Genomic DNA, 25,697 nt, shown 5'->3' with positions numbered 1-25,697 from the left:
CTACTCTTGGTAATGCAGTGGCGCAGGGCACGGCCAGGCCCCGAGTTCCCCATCTCTGTGTTGGATGAAGCGAGGTCGATTAATTAGCCAAGATATTCAATAGTCTGGTACTTGATGGAGACAGAAAAAAAAGAAGGGGCTGAATCTGGGGAGAACCCTGGAAGGAGGAGCAACGGCCCCAGTCATAGGCCGAAGAGTTATCACGTGGATCACCGTCTGAGCGCTCTCCAGGGAATCGAGCACGGTCGCCCTCCGCTCTTAGCCTCGATCTGCTCGTTCTCGAACGCGTGAGGTCTTTGCGAAGACACGTTGAATCTCCATAGTGTTTTATTTTTAGTATTTGATTTCTTCAGCTTGGTGGAACTCTGGTTGAAAAAGGAAAAAAAAAAAAAAAAAAAAAAAAGTAAGCGGAAGCATCTTCAGCTGGAATAGCTTCAGCTGAGTTGGTCATTGATGTGATAGGCTGGCGCAAAGCGCGCTGAATCACCAGCCTTGATTGCCATGATTTTGGGGGCGAGAAGAAATAGTTGTTATCTATTCATCCTTATCACGTGACCATATCTGCAAAGATCTTCGTCGCTCGTCGGGAAAGCCCTAGCTCAATGTTGCAATCGTCAAAAGGATCAGCACCCGTTTGTGGACAACATGACACCTAAACCGTCGCCTCGGCACAGATGCTCAAGAACTTATCCCCATTGACAAATAAACTCACCATGGAACAGGGTCTTGGGATTTTTTTTTAACTTAGAGCAATCTACTCAAAATGGCAGGCAGCAAACGCCTGCGACTCGTGGTCGTCGCAACGGTCCTCTTGGTCGTGGTCTTCTGGCTCGTGCAGCGCAGCGATGACGACCAGATTCGGCCCGCCCCGCTGCCGGACACCCACCCAAAATTGGCTCACGGCAGCAGCGGCAGCAAGCACACCGGTGGTGACGCGTCATCCAACCACAACGGAGCACACAGAGGAGGACATCCGGCCAAGCCTCCACTTCAGGAACCACCGTCATCCATCGTCACGCAGCTGAACCCGACTCGGCTACCGGAACCTCCCAACGCCCGAGTCGTCAAACATGCGCACAGGCTGCCGACTGCAGACGACTTTGTGTCGCACCTATGGGCCGTCACGAAATTGCCTGGGCTGGGTTTGAGGCAGGCGAAGCAGACCTGCACTTGGAAGCCCGACGAAAAGGTCAACTTTCAATTCGGCGACGCGGAGGACTGGGTCAAAGCCGATCGGCCCGATGCCGAAATAGAGGCTCGCAGGGCCGAGTGGCACGCCTTTGTCCGCGAGGGCATGATCTCCTATTCTGCGGTGGCAGGCCGCTTCACCAACCGTCGAGGTCTGGTCATTCTGGCAGGCAACCAGGATACGGTCTCCCGCGTCGGCGTGATACTGCGCGCTCTCCAAAATTTGGGGAGCAAGGTCGCCATCGAAATTCACTATTTTGGTGATGAGATGTCAGAGCATGACAGAGTCAGCCTGGCCTCGGTCTGGCCCAGGATGTTCTTCAATGATCTGTCAGGGTCTCACAACATCATAAGGCCAAAGAAAGACGGCCTCTACATCAACTACCAGCTCAAAACGGCAGCAATGCTCAACTCCCGATTCGCCGAGCCGCTTCTCCTCGATTCCGACAACATCCCCCTGATAGACCCGGATACACTCTACGACTCGGATGTCTATCGAGAGTATGGGACCGTATTTTGGCCCGACATTGCTCGCACCCGGCCCCAGAACCCAGCTTGGGCCATCACAAACACCAACTGCCGGATGGACGAGTACGAGCAGGAGAGTGGACAGTTGCTGGTCGACAAGACGCGCTTCTGGTACCATCTGCAGCTGGCGGCGTGGTGGAACAACCAGCATGGTGACTACTACAACAAATTTCTGCTGGGCGACAAGGACATGTTCCGGTTCGCGTGGCACGCGCTCAAGACCGAGTACGGAAAGCCCAAGAAGTGGCTCGCAAGCGTGGGCACAGAGAACGATGGCTTCTACTGCGGGCACTCATTCGCCCAACATCACCCCGACGACAAAAGGGTTGCTTTCCTCCACGGCGGTCTGGTCAAAACGGTAAGCCTCGAGGTGATGCGCTGGAACAAGGAGGTCAAAGGCGGTTATTTTCGACATTATAAGCCCTCGCCGTCGGACGAGGATCCGTCGGTCAACGTCTACGTCGGCATCAAGTTTGACTCGGCCACGTACAAGCCCGATCATCGACCCGACTTTCATCCAGCCATGTGCACAGACTTGTACGATGTAAAGGCACGGGACCTCAACGAGCTGGTGCCAATGTGGGAGAAGACCATGGATGAGATTGGTGGATATTGGCAACTAGGGCCCGACAAGGCTCACAGCGGAAATGGCTTCGGAGGGACCGACTTTTCATCAATAGAATAGATTACTTGGTAGGAGGTGTATGGTTATCCCCTAGTCGATCAAGGCTCAGCCAGAGTAATTTCTTTTTTCGCGTACGAATCTGCAAAGTTGGAAACGCATTATGGATCGTTATAGTTTCAGGGCTCATCCCTGAAGCCCAGAGCTCCACGATTGATCCATTTCGTTCCGCTTCGCTCCACTTCGTTGCTCAATTGCGGCTTTGCAATGTACCTGTGGGTCCATCCAAAAAAACGCTCTGGTTTAGGTCTGAGGACAACTTGTCCATTTTCGCCGTTTATAGCGGTATTTTTTAGTCTTAATGCTCAAACTAAACCCCCCTGCTTCGCAATGGGGACCGAGCGCTTTATATACCTTTTAGCCACATGGTTTTTCGACCAATTATATTGGCCGAAAAAATCGCGCTCGTTTTAGTTTGAGGACATTTTGTCGCATTTCGCCGTTTATAACGGTATTATTAATAATATACCTAATGTTGCGATATCGTTAATAATTATTTTATTAATATAAGGATAATGTGTGGTATTTTGCCGTTTATAGCGGGTATATACAATATATTCCCATTATAATGGTAAAAAAAAGGTGTAACTATAGTATATAATTAAATATTCGAATAAGAAAATAAATAGAAATTATAGAAATATATAGTAATTTGCGTTGAATTTATTGGAGTTTGTTAATTATTTGAATGCCGGCCGCGTTTTTATAACCACTATATATGGAAAGATATTAAAATATCAATTAAAATTCGTAATTTTTCATTCTATTTAATTTTTATGTTAAAAAAAAGAATATAATATTAATTTTAGTTTAAATTATGGTTTTTATAGCTTAGCAGACCTAATACTTCAAAGTGCATGCAATTACCAATTAAAACAAAAGTTTTATCAGTATTTTTATATAAATTATCAATTTGTGAAAAAACTGAATAATTTACGCAAATATTGGTAAAATTAAAATAGTTTTAATTGACGCATTCCTTTATTAATTGAATAATAAATTTTATTTGAGTTTTTTTTTTAAAAATTGTATTTAGTTAAATAGAGCAAAAAATACAAAAATAACACAAATTTAGCATTTTTTTATATAAAAAAATAAAAAGGGCCGGTATTATAAATCGAATTTGACGTTGACATTTGTTTGTATACGTAATCCGCTTTTTCGAATTTTGGTTTTATCAATGTCAAAATTGGTAAAAATGTAAAAGCATTTCGATTGTAAAATATATATAAAATACTATACCTATCCGCATATTTAACAGGTTATATAATCGGATATACGTACCAAATTGTGATAGTATATTAAATATATATATACCACCCCCCACGTGCAAAACCCACAAAATCTGGCTGCAAGCCAAAAATAATGTAAAATTAATTAAATAAAGCAAAAAGATTTACAAAATACATATTCAGCTTTTTTTTTTATCAAACAGCTTTGAAAGCCGGAATTATCAATTTAACTGGCATTAAACGTTTTTTTATATACGTAATTGAATCTCTGAAGTTTTGGTTTCATTATCGTTAAAATTGGGAAAAATATAAACGAGTTTCGATTGTAAATTATAAATAAAAGAATATATACTTTGCCTATTGGTTTATTCAACTGCCAATATAATCCGGTATATACACCAAAATTCAGTATAACGATATATATATATATATATACGACCCTTTACGTGCAAAAATTCTAAAATTTGGTCAAGAATTAACAATAATATTAAAACAAATCAAAAATCGAAAAAAAAAATCAAAAAAACAATACCGCCATAAACGGATTAAGGGCAGGTGGTATCCAATTGGGGCATTATAATAAATAAAAAAATATATTAAATCGCTGCTAATAGCGGTATTAAACGCCATTTTTAAAGATATTTTCTTTTTTCAATATTTTGCGTAATTGTGGAATAATAAAGGAGTGCCGGTCCAAAAAAAGCCAAAAATACCGCCATAAACGGCGAAAATCGACAAATTGTCCTCAAACCTGAACCAGAGTATTCTTTGGATGGACCCACAAATACATTGCAAAGCCGTAATTGAGCTTAGTCTCAGTGCTTAGACTAGACCCCCCTGCTTCGCAGTCGGGACCGATCGCTCCATGTACCTTTCAGCCACATGGCTTTTCGACCAATTACATTGGCCGAAAAAATCGCGCTCGTTCTAGTCTGAGGACATCTTGTCGCATTTCGCCGTTTATGGCGGTACCACCAACGATAATTTGTCGCATTTCGCAGTTTATAACGGTATTTTTAATAATATATTTAATATTACGATATCGCTTATGATTATTTTATTAATATAAGGATAATTTGTGGTATTCTGCCGTTTGTAGCGGGTAAATGCAATATATTCGCATTATAATGGCAAAAGAAAATAGTGTACCCATAGTATGCAATTAAATATCCGTATAGAAAAATAAATAAAAATTATAAAAATATATAGTAATTTGCGTTAAGTTTATTGGAGTTTGCTGAGTATTTTAATGCCGGCCGCGTCTTTATAGCTACTGTATTTGGAAAGATATTAAAATATTAAATAAAATCTGTAATTTTTTATTATATTTAATTCTTGTTTTAAATAATGGTATATAATAGTTATTTTAATTTAATTTACAGTTTTTATACCTCAGTAGACCTAATACTGCAAAGTGCATGCAATTATCGATTGAAACAAAAGTTTTATTAATATTTTTATGTAAATTAACAATTTGTTAAAATATTAAATAATTTACGCAAATATTGGTAAAATAAAAATATTCTTAATTAATACATTCCTTTATAAGCTTGTTAATAAATTTTAAATAAGTTTTTTTTTATAAATTTTATTCAATTAAATAAAGCAAAAAATATAAAAATAACACAAATCTAGCATTTTTTATTATAAAAAAATAAAAAGGGCCAGTATTGTAAATTGGGTCTCACGTTGACGTTTATTTATATACACACTCCATTTCTACAAACTTTGGTTTTATTAATGTTAGAATTGGTAAAAATAGAAAAACATTTCGATTGCAAAATATATATAAAATTGGATATACTTTACCTATCCGCATATTTAACCGCTAAAATAATTGGATAAGCGTACAAAAGTGTAATGTTATATTAAATATATATATGCCACCCCCCACGTGCAAAAACCACCAGATTTGGCTGCAAAACAAAAATAATATAAAAATAATTAAATAAAGCAAAAAGATTTATAAAATACACATTTAGCATTCTCTTTTATTAAACAATTTTCGAAACCGATATTATAGGCGGGATTGGACTTGGACGTTTGTCTGTATACGTAATCGAATCTCTGAAGTTTTGGTTTTATTATCGTTAAAACTGGTAAAAATATAAACGAGTTTCGATTGTAAATTATATATAAAAAAGTATATACTTTACCTATCCGCTTATTTAACTGCTTATATAATCCGATATAAGCACCAAAACTTTTTATAACGATATATACATATATACGACCCTCCACGTGCAAAATATATAAAATTTGGTCAAAAATTAAAAATAATATTAAAAAAAATCGAAAATCGAAAAAAAATCGAAAAAACAATACCGCCATAAACGGATTAAGGGCGGGCTATATCCAACTTTTAATTGGCGTACCGGGTGCAAAAAAATTTTAAATTGATGAAAAAGGCCTACCAATTCCTATTTTCAACGATGTTTTCTTTTTTCGATATTTTGCGTGGTTATGGAATAATAAAGGAGTGTCGGTCGCAAAAAGGCCAAAAATACCGCCATAAACGGCGAAAATCGACAAGTTGTCCTCAAACCTGAACCAGAGCGTTCTTTGGATGGACCTACAGGTACATTGCAAAACCGCAATTGAGCCACGCTCAATTGTGGAGCTCTGGGCTTCAGGGATGAGCCCTGAGACTAAATTGAGCTACGAAATGGATTAATTGTGGAGCTCTGGACTTCATGGATAAGCCCTGAGACTAGTTTACTAATGGATTAAAATATATAAATAGCGTTTAAACAAATATACGGTAATAATCGCGATTAAAATCTTCGCAGGAGGCGCGTCGGTTTTACATTTTTTAGGAATGGTAATCGCAAATATAAAACCGGATTTTTTGTGATCGTTTTTAAATAGCGCGCCGGTTTTTTGCAAATTATAAATACGTAGGAACAGCATAACCGGCTTTAAAGCGATGGTGGGATTAAACGAAAGTCGTATTAATTAATAAAATAACCACGCAATAAAAAAAAAAGCTTCAAATTACCAAATTTACTAGTCTTAAGGCTCATTTCTGAAGCCCAAAGCTCCACAATTAATCCATTTCGTTCGCTTCGCTCCACTTCGTGGCTCAATTGCGGTTTGGTAATGTACCTGTGGGTCATCCAAAAAACGCTTTGGTTTAGGTTTAAGGACAACTTGTCGATTTTCGCCGTTCATGGCGGTATTTTTGGCCTTTTTTTAACCGAAACTCCTTTATTATTCCACAACCATACACAATATTGAAAAAATAAAATATCGTTGAAAATAGCGTTTAATACCGCTATTAGCAGCGATTCGATTTATTTTTTTATTTGTTATAATGGCCGAATTCGATACCACCTGCCCTTAATCCGTTTATGGCGGTACTGTTTTTTCGATTTTTTTTTCGATTTTCGATTTTTTTTGATATTATTTTCATTTTTTGACCAAATTTTATAATTCTTGCACGTGGAGGGTCGTATATATTTATATAGCGTTATACTGAGCTTCGGTGCATATATTGTATTATATAAACAGTTAAATAAGCCGATAGGCAAAGTATATACTTTTTTATATATAATTTACAATCGAAACTCGTTTATATTTTTACCAAATTCAACGATAATAAAACCAAAACTTCAAAGATTCGATTACGTATATAAACAAACGTCCAAATCCCGTCTCACCTGTAATATCGGTTTTAAAAACTGTTTTATAAAAAGAAATGCTAAATGTGTATTTTATAAATTTCTTTGCTTTATTTAATTAATTTTATATTTTTTTTGTTTTGAAGCCAAATTTCGTGGATTTTGCACGTGGGGGGTGGCATATGTATATTTAATATAATATTATATCTTTGTACATATATCTAATCATATAAGCCGTTAAATATGCGGATAGGTAAAGTATATCCAATTTTATATATATTTTGCAATCGAAATGCTTTTACATTTTTACCAATTTTAACATTGATAAAAGCAAAATTTGAAAAAGTGGATAATGTATAAAAACAAACGTTAACGTAAAACCCGATTTACAATACCGGCCCTTTTTGTTTTTTTATATAAAAAAATGCTGAATGTGTATTATTTTTATATTTATTGCTTTATTTAATTAAATAAAATTGATAAAAAAAAGTACAATAAAGCTTTTTAATAAATTGATAAAAGAATGCCTGAATTAAACTTTCTTTTAATTTTACCAATATTTGCGTAAACTATTCAGGTTTTTAACAAAATGTTAATTAATATAAAAATATTAATAAAACTTTTGTTTTAATCGATAAATGCATGCACTTTACAGTATTAGGTCTGCTAGGCTATCAATACTGTAACTAAAATTAAGATTAGTATTATATACTATTATTCAAAAAAAATAAATATAATGAAAAAGTACAAATTTTACTCAATATTTTAATATCTTTTCAAATACAGTGGTTATAAAGACGCGGCCGGCACTCAAGTACTGAACAAACTCCAATAAATCCAACGCAAATTACTATATATTTTTATAACTTTTATTTATTTCTTTATACGAATATTTAATTGCATGCTATAGGTACACTATTTTCTTTTGCCATTATAATGCGAATATTTTGTATATACCCGCTATAAACGGCAGAATACCACAGATTATCCTTATATTAATAAAATAATTATTAGCGATATCGCAACATTAGGTATATTATTAATAATACCGTTATAAACGGCGAAATGCGACAAGATGTCCTCAGACTAGAACGAGCGTGATCTTTTCGGCCAATGTAATTGGTCGAAAAGCCATGTGGCTGAAAGATACATCGAGCGCTCGGTCCCCATTGCGAAGCAGGGGGGTCTAGTCTGAGCACTGAGACTATAAATTTACATTGGTTTGCAGGAATAACCCTATTTACATTTGGTATAGCGGCCAAACGGCGGAACAATGTCGTAGCAAATACTAAAGAGTTTTAATTAAATCTGATTGCCAGCGAAAGAAAAATTAAAACAGGCCAAACAAAGAATAGGGCGCAAAACTGAAAAACAACGATTAGCGGTTTTAATAACAACGACAAAATTAAAACCAAAAACTTACCCTCGTCGGAAAGATCGTTAAAAGAAATATAACGGCGAAAATTGAGTTAAAATTAAACCAATTAATAAGAAACGCAAATAAAATAATAGATAAACAGCAGAACGGCAAACGAAAATAATTACCAAAAGGTAATTTGAAAAAATGCTAAAAAAAGGTTTTAAAAAATCACTATAACCACGTATTGAAATTCGTGGCAGGGAAAAACCCTTTTATAAATAAAAAAGGATTGCCAAAAGTTTGTAACTAATTAATAACGCCGTCGTCACAGTTCAATAATCAAATAATAAATAATAGGAACGCTAAACGAAATTATATAACACTATTATCGTTAAAAAAGGCCACGTAATTAACAGTTACTATAATAGGAATATATAACGGGTTGCGGAAGGCAAAGGCGCAACGAATAAATACCAAAACCATTTTTAGAAAACATATCGCAAACAATATGGCAGTTTCTATTGTTTTCGATTTACAGATTGTTATTGCGATTGGGATGGAGGTTATTAACCGCGTGTAAAAAAAAAAATTGCCGGTGTAGTCTCAGTGCTCAGACTAGACCCCCCTGCTTCGCAGTGGGGACCGAACGCTCCATATACCTTTCAGCCACATGGTTTTTCGACCAATTACATTAGCCGAAAAAATCGCGCTCGTTCTAGTCTGAGGACATCTTGTCGCATTTCGCCGTTCATGGCGGTACCACCAACGATAATTTGTCGCATTTCGCCGTTTATAACGGTATTATTAATAATATACCTAATGTTGCGATATCGTTAATAATTATTTTATTAATATAAGGATAATCTGTGGTATTCTGCCGTTTATAGCGGGTATATACAAAATATTCGCATTATAATGGCAAAAGAAAATAGTGTACCTATAGCATGCAATTAAATATTCGTATAAAGAAATAAATAAAAGTTATAAAAATATATAGTAATTTGCGTTGGATTTATTGGAGTTTGTTCAGTACTTGAGTGCCGGCCGCGTCTTTATAACCACTGTATTTGAAAAGATATTAAAATATTGAGTAAAATTTGTACTTTTTCATTATATTTATTTTTTTTGAATAATAGTATATAATACTAATCTTAATTTTAGTTACAGTATTGATAGCCTAGCAGACCTAATACTGTAAAGTGCATGCATTTATCGATTAAAACAAAAGTTTTATTAATATTTTTATATTAATTAACATTTTGTTAAAAACCTGAATAGTTTACGCAAATATTGGTAAAATTAAAAGAAAGTTTAATTCAGGCATTCTTTTATCAATTTATTAAAAAGCTTTATTGTACTTTTTTTTATCAATTTTATTTAATTAAATAAAGCAATAAATATAAAAATAATACACATTCAGCATTTTTTTATATAAAAAAACAAAAAGGGCCGGTATTGTAAATCGGGTTTTACGTTAACGTTTGTTTTTATACATTATCCACTTTTTCAAATTTTGCTTTTATCAATGTTAAAATTGGTAAAAATGTAAAAGCATTTCGATTGCAAAATATATATATATAATTGGATATACTTTACCTATCCGCATATTTAACGGCTTATATAATTATATATATGTACAAAGATGTGATATTTTATTAAATATATATATATGCCACCCCGCACGTGCAGAAACCACGAAATTTGGCTGCAAAACGAGAATAATATAAAATTAATTAAATAAAGCAAAAAAATTAAATCATCCTCCAATAAATTAACCGCTGGAACGTCCATAATTTTTATGGATTTCGAATTATTTACGGGCTCGATTCCAGGTAACGTTAAGGAAAGCGCAACGTATAACGCCCTGGAATAGGAGGTTAATTCCGCTATTAGCGGAATTATAAAATTACGTTCGGATTCGGATTCGGAAATCGATACCGGTAAAACGTTAAAACCACAGGCTTTAATAGCTAATTTTAGGGTTAAAACGAAGCTTGGACGCGGCGTAAAAAGGACCCCTAAACCATGGAGATTAGGTTACTTTATCCTATATAATACAGGTAATACGCACCATATTTTTGCAAATAAGCAATTTTTTACCGATTATACCCCCGGTTTTACAATCGAAAACAGTACAGCAGGTGGCCCTATTAGGCCTGTAGGCACCGGAATTGTAAAAATACAGGTCCGTTACGGCCAAAAAGCTGACGAATTTAGAAAGGTTACATTAAATAACGTTCTATATATTCCCTCGTTTGGAATAAATATCGTTAATAACCTTATATATTATAATATAGGGGGCGTATTATTAAAAAATACCTTATACGATAAGGATCGCAAAGCGTAAGGACGCTTAAGTACCGCTAAACATTCGTTTTGTTCAAAGGTTAAAGGGTGCGACATCCTTATTCGAAATATACCAAAAATTTCGAATTACGCCTGTATAATAGGTGAATATAGCACCGCTTTTAGCATAACTTTACAGGGGGTTATAGAGGTCTACGCAGCCCCGTTGGAAATAAAACAAAGTAATATAAACCCCGAAAATTACGAGGATTATAGAATTTACACCGATTCGGAACCGGAAGAAAATACGGTAACGGAAAAGCTCAATCCCGAACAAAATACGGAAATAGCCGTAAATTCACCTATAACGTAGAAATTTAGCGGTAAAAACCCTAAGAATCCACGTAGAAATGGGCCCCGTAGGCCCGACACACCGTTAAATAACCCTTTTATACAACCTAATACAAAAGGGACTATTTCCGAATAAAAAAGGGTTTCCTATACAAGAAATCCGTTGTTAAAACCTCCTTTATTATCGGATTTAAAACAAGCTCCTGTAAATTACCTTTTTCTAGGCCTAGAACGGACTACGGACGGTTAGTTAACCTTTAAAAGAAACAGAATTACAGGTAATTATAACGAAATCCAGGCCCAAAAAACCCTGTTATAGCACAGGCGTTTGGGGCATATAAGGTTATTATTGCTAAAAAAAACCGCTAAAATCACAATGTGAACATGGCTAGCGCAGGGCTAATTATATTAGCTACCCTGCATTATTCTACAACGGCTAGCACGGGCTAATTTTATTAGTCACCCTGCATCGAATAAATACATAAATAACAAATAAAACGTATACGCGTTTATACACACAAAGCTTTATATATCACGTCTTTGTTCATAGTTTTAACAACAAAACAAATACGTCATATTTAATCTAGCTTAGTGGTATAATGCACGTACCATAATCTATATCATATTTTCGTTGAAGTGCGTGGGTTCGAATCCCGTTGTGTTCGCAGATTTTCTGTGCATGCATAAGCACAATAGGCCGTTAGGCTCAATGGGCCGTTAGGCTCAATAGGTCGGCAGGTCAGTCACATGAATAAGGCCAAATCATGTGACGTGACCCCGCATTCCGGACATCCGGATCGAAGATCTGCACCTACGGATTCGAACACGTAATTCATAACTCAGCCTTAGATTTATCACCCAAAACCCTTCATCGATTCAACGATTCAACGAATCGATTGTGCAACAACAATATATCATCTCTATTACCCGTTAGCAGACGGTTATCTGCCATTTCAACGTTCCATCAACCTTATACGTGATCCACTTTTCCCCGCGTTCAAGATTAAGCTTATTCTATCTCGTAACCTCCTCACACACAAAAGGTTTACCTAATTTCGAAAAAATTAGGGCAATTACCTGTATTGCTTGTATTAAAACCATTTCTGTTAGGCGTACAAATAAAATCGCACTTTTTACACCCCCTAATATTTTCGATTTTATAAAAGGTAATACAGTAACCTTTAAACCTAATCTTTACAATAAAAAACCCGTATTTTTATTATTAATGGATTGAAAATCACGTTTTCGGTGGTTTATCCTACTAAAAACTAAAACCGGACCTACGGTTTTAATGGCTATTAAAGGCTTTTTTAAAGCTTTAAAAGCTACGTACGGGCGCTACCCCCTAAATTTTCACTTTAATGGGGGGTACGAAGTTAATACAAACTTTCAAAATTGGTTTACAAACAAAGATGTTAATTTTAGCATTTGAAATCCCTATAACTACGGCCATAACGGATTAACGGAACGGTCCGTTAGGGTTATTTTGGATAAATTTCGGTTTATTATTATAACGGCGGGTTTACCATTATATTTATAATATTATTTACTACTTGCCGTGGTTAATCTAATTAACCGTACAACGGTAATTAATAGGGATTTAACATCCTATAAGGAATTTTATTCCGAATTCCAACCTAGATTACAGCACAAACCCAATTTAGGGCATTTTAGGGTTATTGGTACTATATACCAGGCTATTATACCGCTGGAAAAACGCCAAAAATTTAATAAATTGGTTCCCCGCACCGAAACGGTAAAACTTTTAACCCATTTATCAAATTTTACAGCGTTGGTTTACGCACCCGCTAAACGGGCCGTATACAAAACCTTTACCTTAAAAATTATAAAGGGTTTAACCGCTAAAAGTTTGGTCATTCCGGGGGAAACGTTCCAGATTTTAAAGGGGGAAAATACAAATTTAAAAAGGGGTTTTAATTTTGAATTTAAAAACGAAATTAACAGCGTTCCAGCGGATAACTATCCTTTAAAAAACCCTGATAATATAGGGTTCTCACCACCTATAAGAAGGTAATTACCACCCGTTATAAAGCATTTAAACCCTGAAAATACAATACCCGCCAAACTTGTACAACCTATTGTTCGCCCCCCAAAACCTATAACGGTAACGGTACCTAATCCAGTATTTAAAACAACGAAAATTCCGGTGTTTTTAGCACCTAAAATACAAAATATGGAGTTAAATTCGCAATTCGAAAACCCAAATCTAATGGATATAAATTCCGTGCATTATCTTTATTTTCAAACCCAAAAAAAATAAAAAAACCCACTAAAAACGGTAAACCAAATAATTACCAATAAACCTTAAATCACCCTGAAAATGCTAAATGGTTAACTGCTTTAACGTTTAAATTCGACCAAATCGTTACTGCAAAAACCTTCCGTTTTATCCCTAAATTTTAAATGCCTATAGGCCGTAAACTCGTTTCTACCCGGCCGGTATTTAAATTAAAAAAGGATAAAAATAATAAACCTATAAAATACAAAACTAAGTTTATTATTAAGGGTTTTTTACAGATCGAAAACCTGAATTATATCGAAACTTTTGCTAGCATTAATATACCACCTACCTGGCGTATATGATTAGCTATAATTACTGCACAAAACTGGGAAATAAAACAAATCGATTTTATCGGTGCGTTTTAAGTAGTGACCTTACCGACGTAAATATATATTTGCAAATTCCAAACGGTTTTAACAAATGGGCCAAAATTTGTAACCCTACCACCGTTAAATTTTAATGGAAATGGGTGATAATCCGAAAAAATTGCAGGTTATACAGCTGGAAAAGGCGCTATACGGCTTAAAATAAGGTCCAAAAAATGGCAAAACAAATTCAAAACCCTATTTTTTAAAAAAGGTTTTAAACCGTTAATCTTTAATCCCGCTGTTTTTTATAACGTTAAATCCAGACATTTTGTCGTTATTTTTGTAAACGACTGCCTGCTTATAAGTCCTAAATTGCAATATATTAAGAAATTAAAAACCCGTTTTAATAAGGTATACGCGTTGGAAAACAGGGGCCCTATAGCCTATTCTTTTAAGCGTTTAAATTATAAAGGATAAACTTAAACGCCTACTTTATTTCCATTAAAATTAATATATAAAGGAAATATTAACAACGTTCGGATTAATTAATTGCAAATTTGTATTTATTCCCTTATAATCGGGTATGCTAAAATATAGCGGGGGTAAACCCGTAAATATATCAAAAATTAAATTATTACAGTGTATTATTGGCATCCTTATATATTTAATGCTATTAACGCGCCCGGATATCGGTTTTACGGTTTAATGGTTTTTACATTTTTTAGTAAAAACTACTATAATCCATTTAACGGCAGTTGAAAACTTGTAACGTTATTTAACTGGTATTAAATCCTTATTTATTTATTACGGAAATAAAATATTTAAAACCGAATTACCATCCAGTTTTTTACAAAGGGGTTTTAAAGGTTTTGAATTACTGGGTTTTAATAATAGCAATTTTACCGGGGTTAGGGAGAATATCAAATCTATTTACGGATATTTGTATACCATATTTGGGGACCTTATGACCTGGAAGTGCAAAAATGTTAATATTATAGCTTTAAACATTCCAAAAACCGACACCGATGCTTTAACGGAAACCCTGCGTAAAACACAATGGTTTAAAAACCTATTTATGAAAATTGGATTACCTATAAAAAACCCTATTGCAATAATTAAAAATAATATAAATTCTATAATTAACGCAGATAATTCTACGCATTACCAACGTATTAAATATACGTTATTGAAATTTCACTACGTACGGGAATTGATTATAAAAGCATTACTAACCTTAAAATACCTGGAGTCCAAACAAATACCCGCTAATAATCTAATAAAATCCCTAATGTTTCCAATTTAAAAGGTTTTTTTAAAGTTTATAACGCTTAAACCGCAAAGAATTTAGTTTTTATTCACTAAATTTTAAAGCACTTAATTAATTCGGTAACTAATTACCTATTATATCTCTTTTGTTTGCAAATATTGGATTTTTATTAACTTAATACCGGCCGTATTACCCGAATTTACCCTGCATAGGTTAATTAAAAAACAATTTATACCGACCTTACATTAAAGGTTAAATTAAAATTAAAAAAACTCGTATTTTGGGCGATTTACGCATTCGAAATACCTTATCCAATATACCTAGTTTGGACTTTTACCAACGAACAACCAAATTAATTACCTGGTCTAATAATTAATTCCGTGGGTTAATATTATGCAAATCGGGGGTTCGAATCCGGGGGCTATTACAATTTTGGGGGCTTTTTTCCAACCCGAGCATTCGTCCATTTCGGGGGTTATAAGTCGGTATAAAAGGTTTGATTATCCAGGGGTTTTATATCGGGAATTCGAATGGGGTTGGGACACAAAGGGGATATTTATTTTTTTTGGGTTTTATTTTTTTCTATATATTTTTTTCCCGACTTTATATAAATGGTAGCAAACAAGGGGGTGTTAATTATATATGTTATCTAGGATATAATGGGTCCACTTTTATTTGTATATAAACTATAATAAATAGTGCCGAAATGGGGCTATAGGGGCTGTCGGATTTCGTATTATATCTTGTATTGCAGGAATTGCGATTTAAAGTATTTGCGAATGGGGTTTCACCTTATACCGGGTTTAACACACACCCTGCATTTACGAATCAGTTACCCTATACCAGGTTGAAATTTTCACCAAATTAGCAAATTAGTGCGAACCCAGAAATGGTTTGTATGGAAATAAGGGTGTTTTTTCAACAACGTATACAAAATAATTTTTCGGAAAGTCGTGTGCGGCACCGGAACCTTTTGCGGTGTGCGGACCCCACTTCGATGTCGGAGAGTATGTAAGGGAGATAAAGCAAAATCTCCCCCACCAATGAATTAAATCTATTGATCCCAAATTTAATGAATAATTTAGTGCATTTAAGCCCTGTAATTACAGGCTTTTACAATGCAACTAGCACCACGCCGCACCTAGGCTAATGCCTAAACCCCTGTTAGCAGCCCATATTGTTAGCAATAGTGTACAATTTAATAGTCGGATAGAAATATAAATAGAAATCGTAAAAATATAAAGTGACCTGCGTTGCAATATGTGAGTTTTTTACATTTTTTCACGAAGGGACCGTTGGTAGAGCTTTTCTGTTTATATAAGTACTTAAACCTTAAATGTTTTTTTTTAATTGTTAACATGTATTACTATATTTAAATAATTTTCTCAAATAGTAGCATTTGGTACGGATAAAATATATTCTTATAAGAGCCACTTTTCAATTAACGTAACTGTGAAAAGTGCACGCTATTACCATATAAAATATATATTTTATTAATATTTTTGGTTTAATTAAGAATTTATCAAAAGAGTCTATAATTCGCCCAATTATTTGTACAATTGAAGACTATATCTATATAGTAACTACACTGTTTTTTTCTATATGGACATTATCAAGCTTCTTTTTTACTTCCTTTATTTCAACAAATAAAATAAAGAATATAAAAACAATACAATTTTTCCATTTCTTTTAATGAGAAAGTTGTAAAAGCCGATTTTATCAAACGGACTTTACGTGCACCTCTGTATATATACATAATCCAATGCCTGAAAATCTGGTTTTGTTATCGTCAAAATGGGTAAAATATAAAGCCGTTCCCATTGTAATTTAAACACAAAATTATATATACCCTATCTATCCCCATATTTAACGGCTTATATAATTAGGAATATATACAAAAACTCGACATGCCGCTATTTATACGCATACCATCCCCCACGTGCAAAAAGTTTGAAATTTGCTAAAAAGATAAAAATAATTCAAAAGAAAATCTAAAATCGAAATGAAATCGAAAAAGTAGTACCGCAATAAGCGGATTAAGGGCAGGGCCTAGCGAATTTGCCCAATTACGTATTAAAAATACTAACTAAATCGTTATTTATATCCCTATCTAACTCTATTTTCAACGTGCAAGCCGTTTATTTTTACAATTCTTTTTTTTTATAACGGAGTATTAGTGACCGAATTGACGAAAATACCGCTATAAACGCCGAAAATTGACAAATTATCCTCAGACCTAAACCGGAGCGATTTTTGGATGGACTTACAAATACGTTGCAAAACCGTAATTAAATTACCAAATGGAGCGAAGGGAACGAAGTGGATCAATTGTGGAGTTTTGGGCTTCAGGGATAAGCCCTGAGACTAGTCTAGGGTAAACCTAGTCTCAGTGCTCAGACTAGACCCCCCTGCTTCGCAGTGGGGACCGAGCGCTCCATATACCTTTTAGCTATATGGTTTTTCGACCAATTATATTGGCCGAAAAAATCCCGTTCGTTCTAGTTTGAGGACATTTTGTCGCATTTCGCCGTTTATGGCGGTACGCCGGTATTACCAACAATATTTTGTCGCATTTCGCCATTTATGGCGGTATCATTAACAATAATCTGTCGCATTGCGCCGTTTATAACGGGTATATATATTGTATAGGCATTATAATAGCAAAACAAATGGTATAACCACGGTATACAATGAAATATTCGAATATAAAATTAAATAAAAGTTATAAAAATGTGAAATAACTTGCGTTAAACTGATTGGATTTTGGCAATATTTTCACTGAAGACCGCGTTTCTTTATCCATTTTATTTGGAAAAATATTAGAATATTAAGTAAAGTTTGTAATTTTTTATTACATTTAATTATTATTTTAGATTATGGAATCAAACATTGATTCAGACTCAGATATTAGTATTAATTATTTAACGGATTCAAAATTATAAAAAGCATGCAATTGTCGTTTAAAATAAACCTTTTATTAATATTCTTATATTAATTATCAATTTATCAAAAAGCTATATAATTTACGCAAATGGTCGTAAAACTAGGAAAGCTTCTAATTTACCCACTCTTGCTTGTCTTTGTATTAAAATGCTATTTAACCGTGTTTTTGTGAACTTTATTTATTTAAATAAAATATAAACAAGAATGGCACCAATTTACCATTTTTTATATAAAAAAGAAATGTTAATGGGCATTTTAAATCGGACTCCACGCTGACGTTTGTTCATATATTTAATACAATCCCTGAACTGCTGGCCTTATTTTCATAAAAATGGGTAAAAATGTAAAAGGGTTTCGCTTATAAATTATATATAAAATTATATACACTTTACCTATCCGTTTATTTAACGGTTTATATAATTGAATATATGTACCAAACTACATGATCATGTTATTTAAGCGTATACCACCACCCACGCGCAGAAACCATAAGGTTTGGCTGCAAAATAAAACAACTAGGAAGTTAATTAAATAAAGCAAAAAGATTTATAAAATATACAACTAGTATTTCTCAATATAAAAAAGCTTTAAAAGCCGGTAATATGGATTTGGCTCCACGTGGACGTTTCTTTACACACGTTATCTAATCCCTGGAACTCTGGGTCTATTATCGTTGAAATTGGTAAATATATAAGCAAGTTTCGATTGTAAATTATATGTAAAAAAATATATACTTTGCCTATCCGCTTATTTAACTGCTTATACAGTACGCTATATGCACCAAACTTTAACATAACGGTATATATATATACATATATATATATATATATATATATATATATATATACGACCCTCCACAATCAAAGATTTTAAAATTTGGTTACAAACTAAAGATAACATTAAAGAAAATCGAAAATCGAAAAAAAAATCGAAAAACCAGTACCGCCATAAACGGATTAAGGGCAGGTGGTTTCCAATTCGGCCGTTATAACAGGTAGCAAAAGAAATCAAATCGCTGCTAACAGCGGTACTAAACGCTATTTTTAACGATATTTTCTTTTTCAATATTTTGCGTAATTATGGAATAATAAAGTAGTGTCGGTCGGAAAAAGGCCAAAAATACCGCCATAAACGGCGAAAATCGACAAATTGTCCTCAAACTTAAACCAAAACGTTCTTTGGATGGACCCACAGGTACATTACAAAGCCGCAATTTAGCCACGAAGTGGAGCGAAGTGGATTAATCGTGGAGCTCTGGGCTTCAGGGATGAGCCCTGAGACTAGGGTAAACCCCATTCGCTAACTTTTGAATTACAATTCCTGCAAGATAAAATAACGGATGATTTCGATAACCCCGATAACCCCATTTCGGCACTATTTATTGTGGCTTATATAAAAATAAAAATGGACTTATTATATGCTAAATAACGCATATAATTAATATAACCCCAACATATCCTATTTTGTTTTTTTGGTGGCGTTCGAGAATATAAACTATATAATATTCCTCATTAACCCCGTGTATAACGTATATTTTAATATATTTCCCACACGAGGCCCATATTTTGTTAAATTAAAATATTTATGCCCACTTTTGAACGGTCCAAGTAAAGTGCGTTTTTGCAACAGCAAGCTTTTTTTGGGTATATATCGTCGGTCGCCAAGAATTTGTAACGTATATTTAATCACGTATATACCGTAATTACCCTTTGAAAACGTTATAGCGAATTATTCCTAGTCTAAGGGCTTACCCCTAAAGCCCAGAGCTCCACAATTAATCCACGTCGTTCCGTTTCGCTCCATTTCGTAGCTCAATTGCGGCTTTGCAACGTATTTGTGGGTCCATCCAAAAAACGCTCTGGTTCGGGTCTCAGGACAATTTATCGATTTTCGGCGCTTATAGCGATATTTTCGTCAATTCGGCGACCAATACTACGTTATAAAAAAATAAATTAAAATCGTAAAAATAAATGGTTTGCACGTTGAAAATAACATTTAATGCCGCTATAAATAACAATTTAATCAACGGTTTTATATATTTAATTGGGCAAATCTGCTAGGCCCTGCCCTTAATCCGCTTATGGCGGTATTATGTCTTCGATTTAATTTCGATTTTCGGTTTTCTTTCATATTATTTTATTATTGAGCAAATTTCAAACTTTCTGCACGTGGGGGATGGTATGCGTATAAATAACGGTAGATCGAATTTTTGTTTATATTTTTAATTGTATCAGTTGTTAAATAAGCGGATAGGCAAGGTATACATAAATCTGTGAATAAATTACAATCGAAACGGCTCTTTATTTTTACTAATTTTGACGATAATAAAACCAGAATTTCAGGCATTGGATTATATATATATATATATATATATATATATATATATACACAAACGACCACGTCAAATTTGTTCTTTAATATTAGTTTTAACAATGTTTTATTTAAAATAATGCTCAAATTGTATTGTTTTTACATTTTCTGTTTGATTTATTATAGTAAAACAGCTAAAAACAACGTTAAATAATGATCATATATAATAATCTTACATCGCTATTATATTCAGGTTTCTTTTATCTTTACGCATAATTGGGCAAATTGTTGATTTTTTTCATAAATCACTTGTCCAAATAAAAGCATTAATAAAATATTTATTTCGGGCGATAATAGCGTGCATTCTCCACCGCAACCTTAATGCAAAAGCGGCTTTCATAATAAGATATTTTACGTCAGCAAAATATCACTATTGAAAGTGATAAATTAAATATAATAATATGTACTAAAAATCAGAGAATATAATTAATATTTAAATGTTTATATAACCAGAAAAGCTTTCCTACCTGTCCTTGCGTTAGGAAAGTGTAAAAGATCATATACTGCAACGCAGCTTACGCCATATTTTTACGATATTTGTTTGTTTATTTATTCAAATAATTAATCACACACAATGGTTAAACTATTATTATTGCGTATGCAGTGCATGCACAGTGCGAATTCAGTACATATACCCGATATAAGCGGGGAAAATCGACAAGTTGTCCTTAGATTAGAACGAGCGCGATCTTTTCGGCCAATGCAATTGGTCGAAAAACCATGTGGCTAAAAGGTATATGGAGCGCTCGGTCCCTACTGCGAACCAGGGGGGTCTAGTGTAAGCATTGAAACTAAGTTATTCCCAATTTATACGTTTATTTTTAGGATTAAACGAAGCGAATTTAATAAATTGGTCCTCTTTTTCTGCAATTATTAATGGAGGCCGGCCGGACCGGCCGCGGTACCGAAAAATCGGTTCGATAAAAGTTTAACGGATTTAATTTCGTAAATAACCAGTACAAATAATAACTTAAAACTTGGATAATCCGGCGTTATAATGAAAAGTACGCACGCGTGCTCGTTAGGATTCGATAAGGTGTTTAGTCATGGTGGTAATTAACGTGGATTTTAGTAGCGATTTATTGATTGTTTTGCAGGGCTAATAACAACGCGTTGCGGTTATATTATTTAACAATAAAAAAACACTAAATAATTGACCGCGACCGTGATTTCAGGTATTGAAATCGTCAAATCAATAAATACGTATTAATAAAACAACGATACCTGCAGAGAGAACCACGAAGTCCCTGTGGGTCAGAATTTTCTAGCGTACACCAAAATAAGTTAGCGTTGTGAAAGTTGCATCCACAAATGCACGGTGACAAGAGTGGTTTTTTTGCCCGCCACCATGGTACCTCGTGAGGCTATTCTTACTGGTACCAGTCCGGTTCGATGAGAAAATATTTGTGACGCTCCTCAGTATGAGTTTCTTTTGGAATTCTCTTCCAGTGAATGCTAGGGTGGACAGTTTTTTTCCAAAAAGCAGCAAATTCCTTCTTCGCTTTTCTGTTTGTGCTTTTCGCTATAAACCTGTTTGTTAAAAATGTGTTTTAATTAAATTTAATGGTAATCTTTTGGGGATTGGTTTAACTTACCCATTTCATTTAAAGCGTCTAACGTGGGTTGGCCTTCTCGCGCGAGGACGACGCCAAGGAACTTAAGGCGCGTTACTGTAATCACCGCATTTTGTGGAGGGTTTTTAATATTCTCCACTTCGCAGTAACTAGAGAGTGTAACGTCGGTTTTTTCTTCATTAGGGAAAGAAATCGTCCCCCAACTTATAGTAAATATCACATGTTCAAATGCATCGCTCTCAATCTTATTGACTATAGCAACTTTGCAAAGTTGAGTGCGGCACGGATGTGTCGGAACTTGAATTGGCAGCAGGTTAGAATGCTGGCTAGTAACGAGAACCGGCATTATAATCAAACAGGCAAAAGTTAAAAAAGGCGGGAAAATCATTTTCGAAAAGATCGGATGAAACAAGAACTAGAATGAGTGTATAAAAGCTGAGTATGAATTGACAAATGTAATGACCTTTTTTGTAATGGTAAAAGGTTTAAATAATTTGCAAAAAGAAATACGAAAAATAAAACCTATTAGCCGAAGTTAAAGCGATAGTGTGAGGACAACTACTAATCTTTACATAGTAAAAAAGACAGCAAATATATATATTAATAGCCGTTATTATTCATGATATATATCGGCGAATCCCGAAACAGACCGGGATAAAGGGGGTTTACAATATATAATTTACTTTTAAATCAAAGTGGTTTGAAGATTTTAGCAGCGTAGTTATTGTTGCCGTTATAAAAAAGGATTTGCATATTTCCAAGATCAAATTTTTTCGTTTACTGTTATTAGTTTGAATGTTTAATAAAATCCATGAATACTCAAATCCATTAAATCCCTTGCTCATTTAGGCGCTTAATTTCATTTTACTATCCCCTACTAAAGCCTAAAGGTGCACAAACTATCTTGGTTGAATTCTAAACTCAGGGTAATACTTTAACCCCAGTTGCAAGGTTTATATTTAAAATTCAAACTTCAAAAATTTGATAAAATTCTACGTAGTTTAAATAAATTTAAATGTTCAAATTAAAAGGCCCTCCTGCGCAACGCAAATCAACAGCTCCGTGTACGTTGACGCGATAAAGTTTTTCAATCAATTAAGTCTCTTGGCCCTAAAATCGCGCTCGTTTTAAAACAAAGGAAGTTTAATGCATTTCGCCATCAATAGTAATTTTAGGGTTTATTATTAAAATTTATAACCGCATAATCAATGCATTTTATGGTTTAACTAGGCCTCTATGTTTAGCTTTAACCCCCCTGTCTCGCAATAGGGACCGAGCGCACCATATACTTTTTGGCCGCATGGCTTTTCGTCCAATTAAATTGGCTGAAAAAATCGCGGTCGTCCTAGTCTAAACACAACTTGCCCGTTTACCGTTAGTGGCAGGTATTTACACTATATTCTAGTCTCAGGGCTCATCCCTGAAGCCCAGAGCTCCACAATTGATCCACTTCGCTCCACTTCGTGGCTCAATTGCGGCTTTGCAATGTACCTGTGGGTCCATCCAAAAAACGCTTTGGTTCAGGTCTGAGGACAATTTGTCGATTTTCGCCGTTTATGGCGGTATTTTTGGCCTTTTTTTAGCCGAAACTCCTTTATTATTCCACAACCACGCATAATATTGAAAAAATAAATTATCGTTGAAAATAGCGTTTAATACCGCTATTAGCAGCAATTCGGTTTATTTCATTATTTGCTATAATGGCCGAATTCGATACCACCTGCCCTTAATCCGTTCATGGCGGTACTGTTTTTTCTATTTTTTTTTCGATTTTCGATTTCTTTTAATATTATTTTTAATTTTTGACCAAATTTTATAATTTTTGCACGTGGAAGGTCGTATATGTTTATATATCGTTATACTAAATTTTGGTGCATATATTAGATTATATAAGCAGTTAAATAGGCGGATAGGCAAAATATATACTTTTTTGTATATAATTTACAATCGAAACTCGTTTATATTTTTACCAATTTTATTTTAACGATAATAAAACCAAAACCTCGAAAGTCCGATTACGTATATAAACAAAAGTCCAAGTCCAATCCTGCCTATAACATCGGTTTTAAAAATTGTTTAATAAAAGAAAATGCTAAATGTGTATTTTATAAATCTTTTTGCTTTATTTAATTAATTTTATATTATTTTTGTTTTGCAGCCAAACTTTCTGGTTTTTGCACGTAGTGGATGGCATATATATCTTCAATATAATACTTTACTTTTGTACGCTTATCTAATTATTTTAACCGTTAAATACGCGGATAGGTAAAGTGTATCCAATTTTATATATATTTTGCAATCGAAATGTTTTTATATTTTTACCAATTTTAACATTAATAAAACCAAAATTTGTAAAAGTGGATTATATATATGAACAAACGTTAACGTAAAACCTAATTTACAATACCGGCCCTTTTTATTTTTTCATAATAAAAAATGCTAGATTTGTATTATTTTTATATTTTTTGCTTTATTTAATTGAATAAAATTCATAAAAAAAAACTTATTTAAAATTTATTAACAAACTTATAAAAGAATGTTTCAATCAAAAATATTTTTATTTTGCTAATATTTGCGTAAATTATTTAATTTTTTAACAAATTGTTAATTTATATAAAAATATTATGAAAACTTTTATTTTAATCGATAATTGCATGCACTTTGCAGTGTTAGGCTCACTAAGTTTTAAAAACTGTAAATTCAATGAAAGCTACTATAATATACCATTATTTAAAATAAAAATTAAATATAATGAAAAATTACAGATTTTATTTAATATTTTAATATCTTTCCATATACATTAGCTATTAAAACGCGGCCGGCCTTCAAATGATCAACAAACTCCAATTAGTTCAACGCAAATTACTATATATTTTTATAATTTTTGTTTTTTTATTCAAATATTTAAATATATATTATAGTTACACCATTTGCTTTTGCTATTATAATGCGAATGAATTATATATACCCGCTATAAACGGTAAAATATTACAAATTATCCTTATATTAATAAAATAATTATCAGCGATATCGCAATATAAGGTATATTATTAATAATACCGTTATAAACGGCGAAATGCGACAAATTATCGTTGGTGGTACCGCCATGAACGGCGAAATGCGACAAGATGTCCTCAGACTAGAACGAGCGCGATCTTTTCGGCCAATGTAATTGGTCGAAAAGCCATGTGGCTGAAAGGTATATGGAGCGCTCAGTCCCCACTGCGGAGCAGGGGGGTCTAGTCTGAGCACTGAGACTAACTATATTCGCCTTGAGACGGCAAAAAGAAATAGTTTAACCATTTTTTGCAGTTAGACATTTAGATATAAACTTGAATTGAGATCGTAAAAATATAGGATAACCCGCGCTACGTTCTTCAGATTTTTATTATCTTTTAAACGTATAGACCATTATTGAGGCTTTTTTTGGCTATTTTAACATTCAAACTTTATTATATTTAAACTACTATTACCTGCAATAATCAAAAGTATAAAAGTAATAATACCTTATCGAATATATATTTTGCCTAATTTAAGGTTCCGAAGGGCATACTATAATTCTCGTTAGTATGAGCTAATCCGGGCTTATAACCTGAAGGGAGGTTACGAGATAAAATAAGCTTAATTTTGAACGCGGGGAAAAATGGATTACGTATGAGGCTAATGGCACGTTAAAATGGCAGATA

The 25,697-nt window shown here is 34.0% G+C and overlaps 1 protein-coding gene across 1 annotated transcript; it reads left to right on the top strand.

Annotated features, from left to right (window-relative positions):
• Positions 1–763: 763 nt before the first annotated feature.
• On the top strand, positions 764–2,401 carry PpBr36_02618 (uncharacterized protein; the record flags this gene model as incomplete). The annotated part of the gene is made up of 1 exon (XM_029889797.1): positions 764–2,401. One exon carries the CDS (start codon positions 764–766, stop codon positions 2,399–2,401), a length of 1,638 nt encoding a protein of 545 aa, XP_029753061.1.
• Positions 2,402–25,697: the final 23,296 nt, after the last annotated feature.

Source organism: Pyricularia pennisetigena, chromosome 3 (genome assembly GCF_004337985.1).
Source record: "Pyricularia pennisetigena strain Br36 chromosome 3, whole genome shotgun sequence".
In the NCBI taxonomy this organism is placed as follows: Eukaryota; Fungi; Ascomycota; class Sordariomycetes; order Magnaporthales; family Pyriculariaceae; genus Pyricularia; species Pyricularia pennisetigena.
Note: the sequence above shows the minus strand (reverse complement) of the source record. Positions and strands in the feature narration are given on the sequence as shown.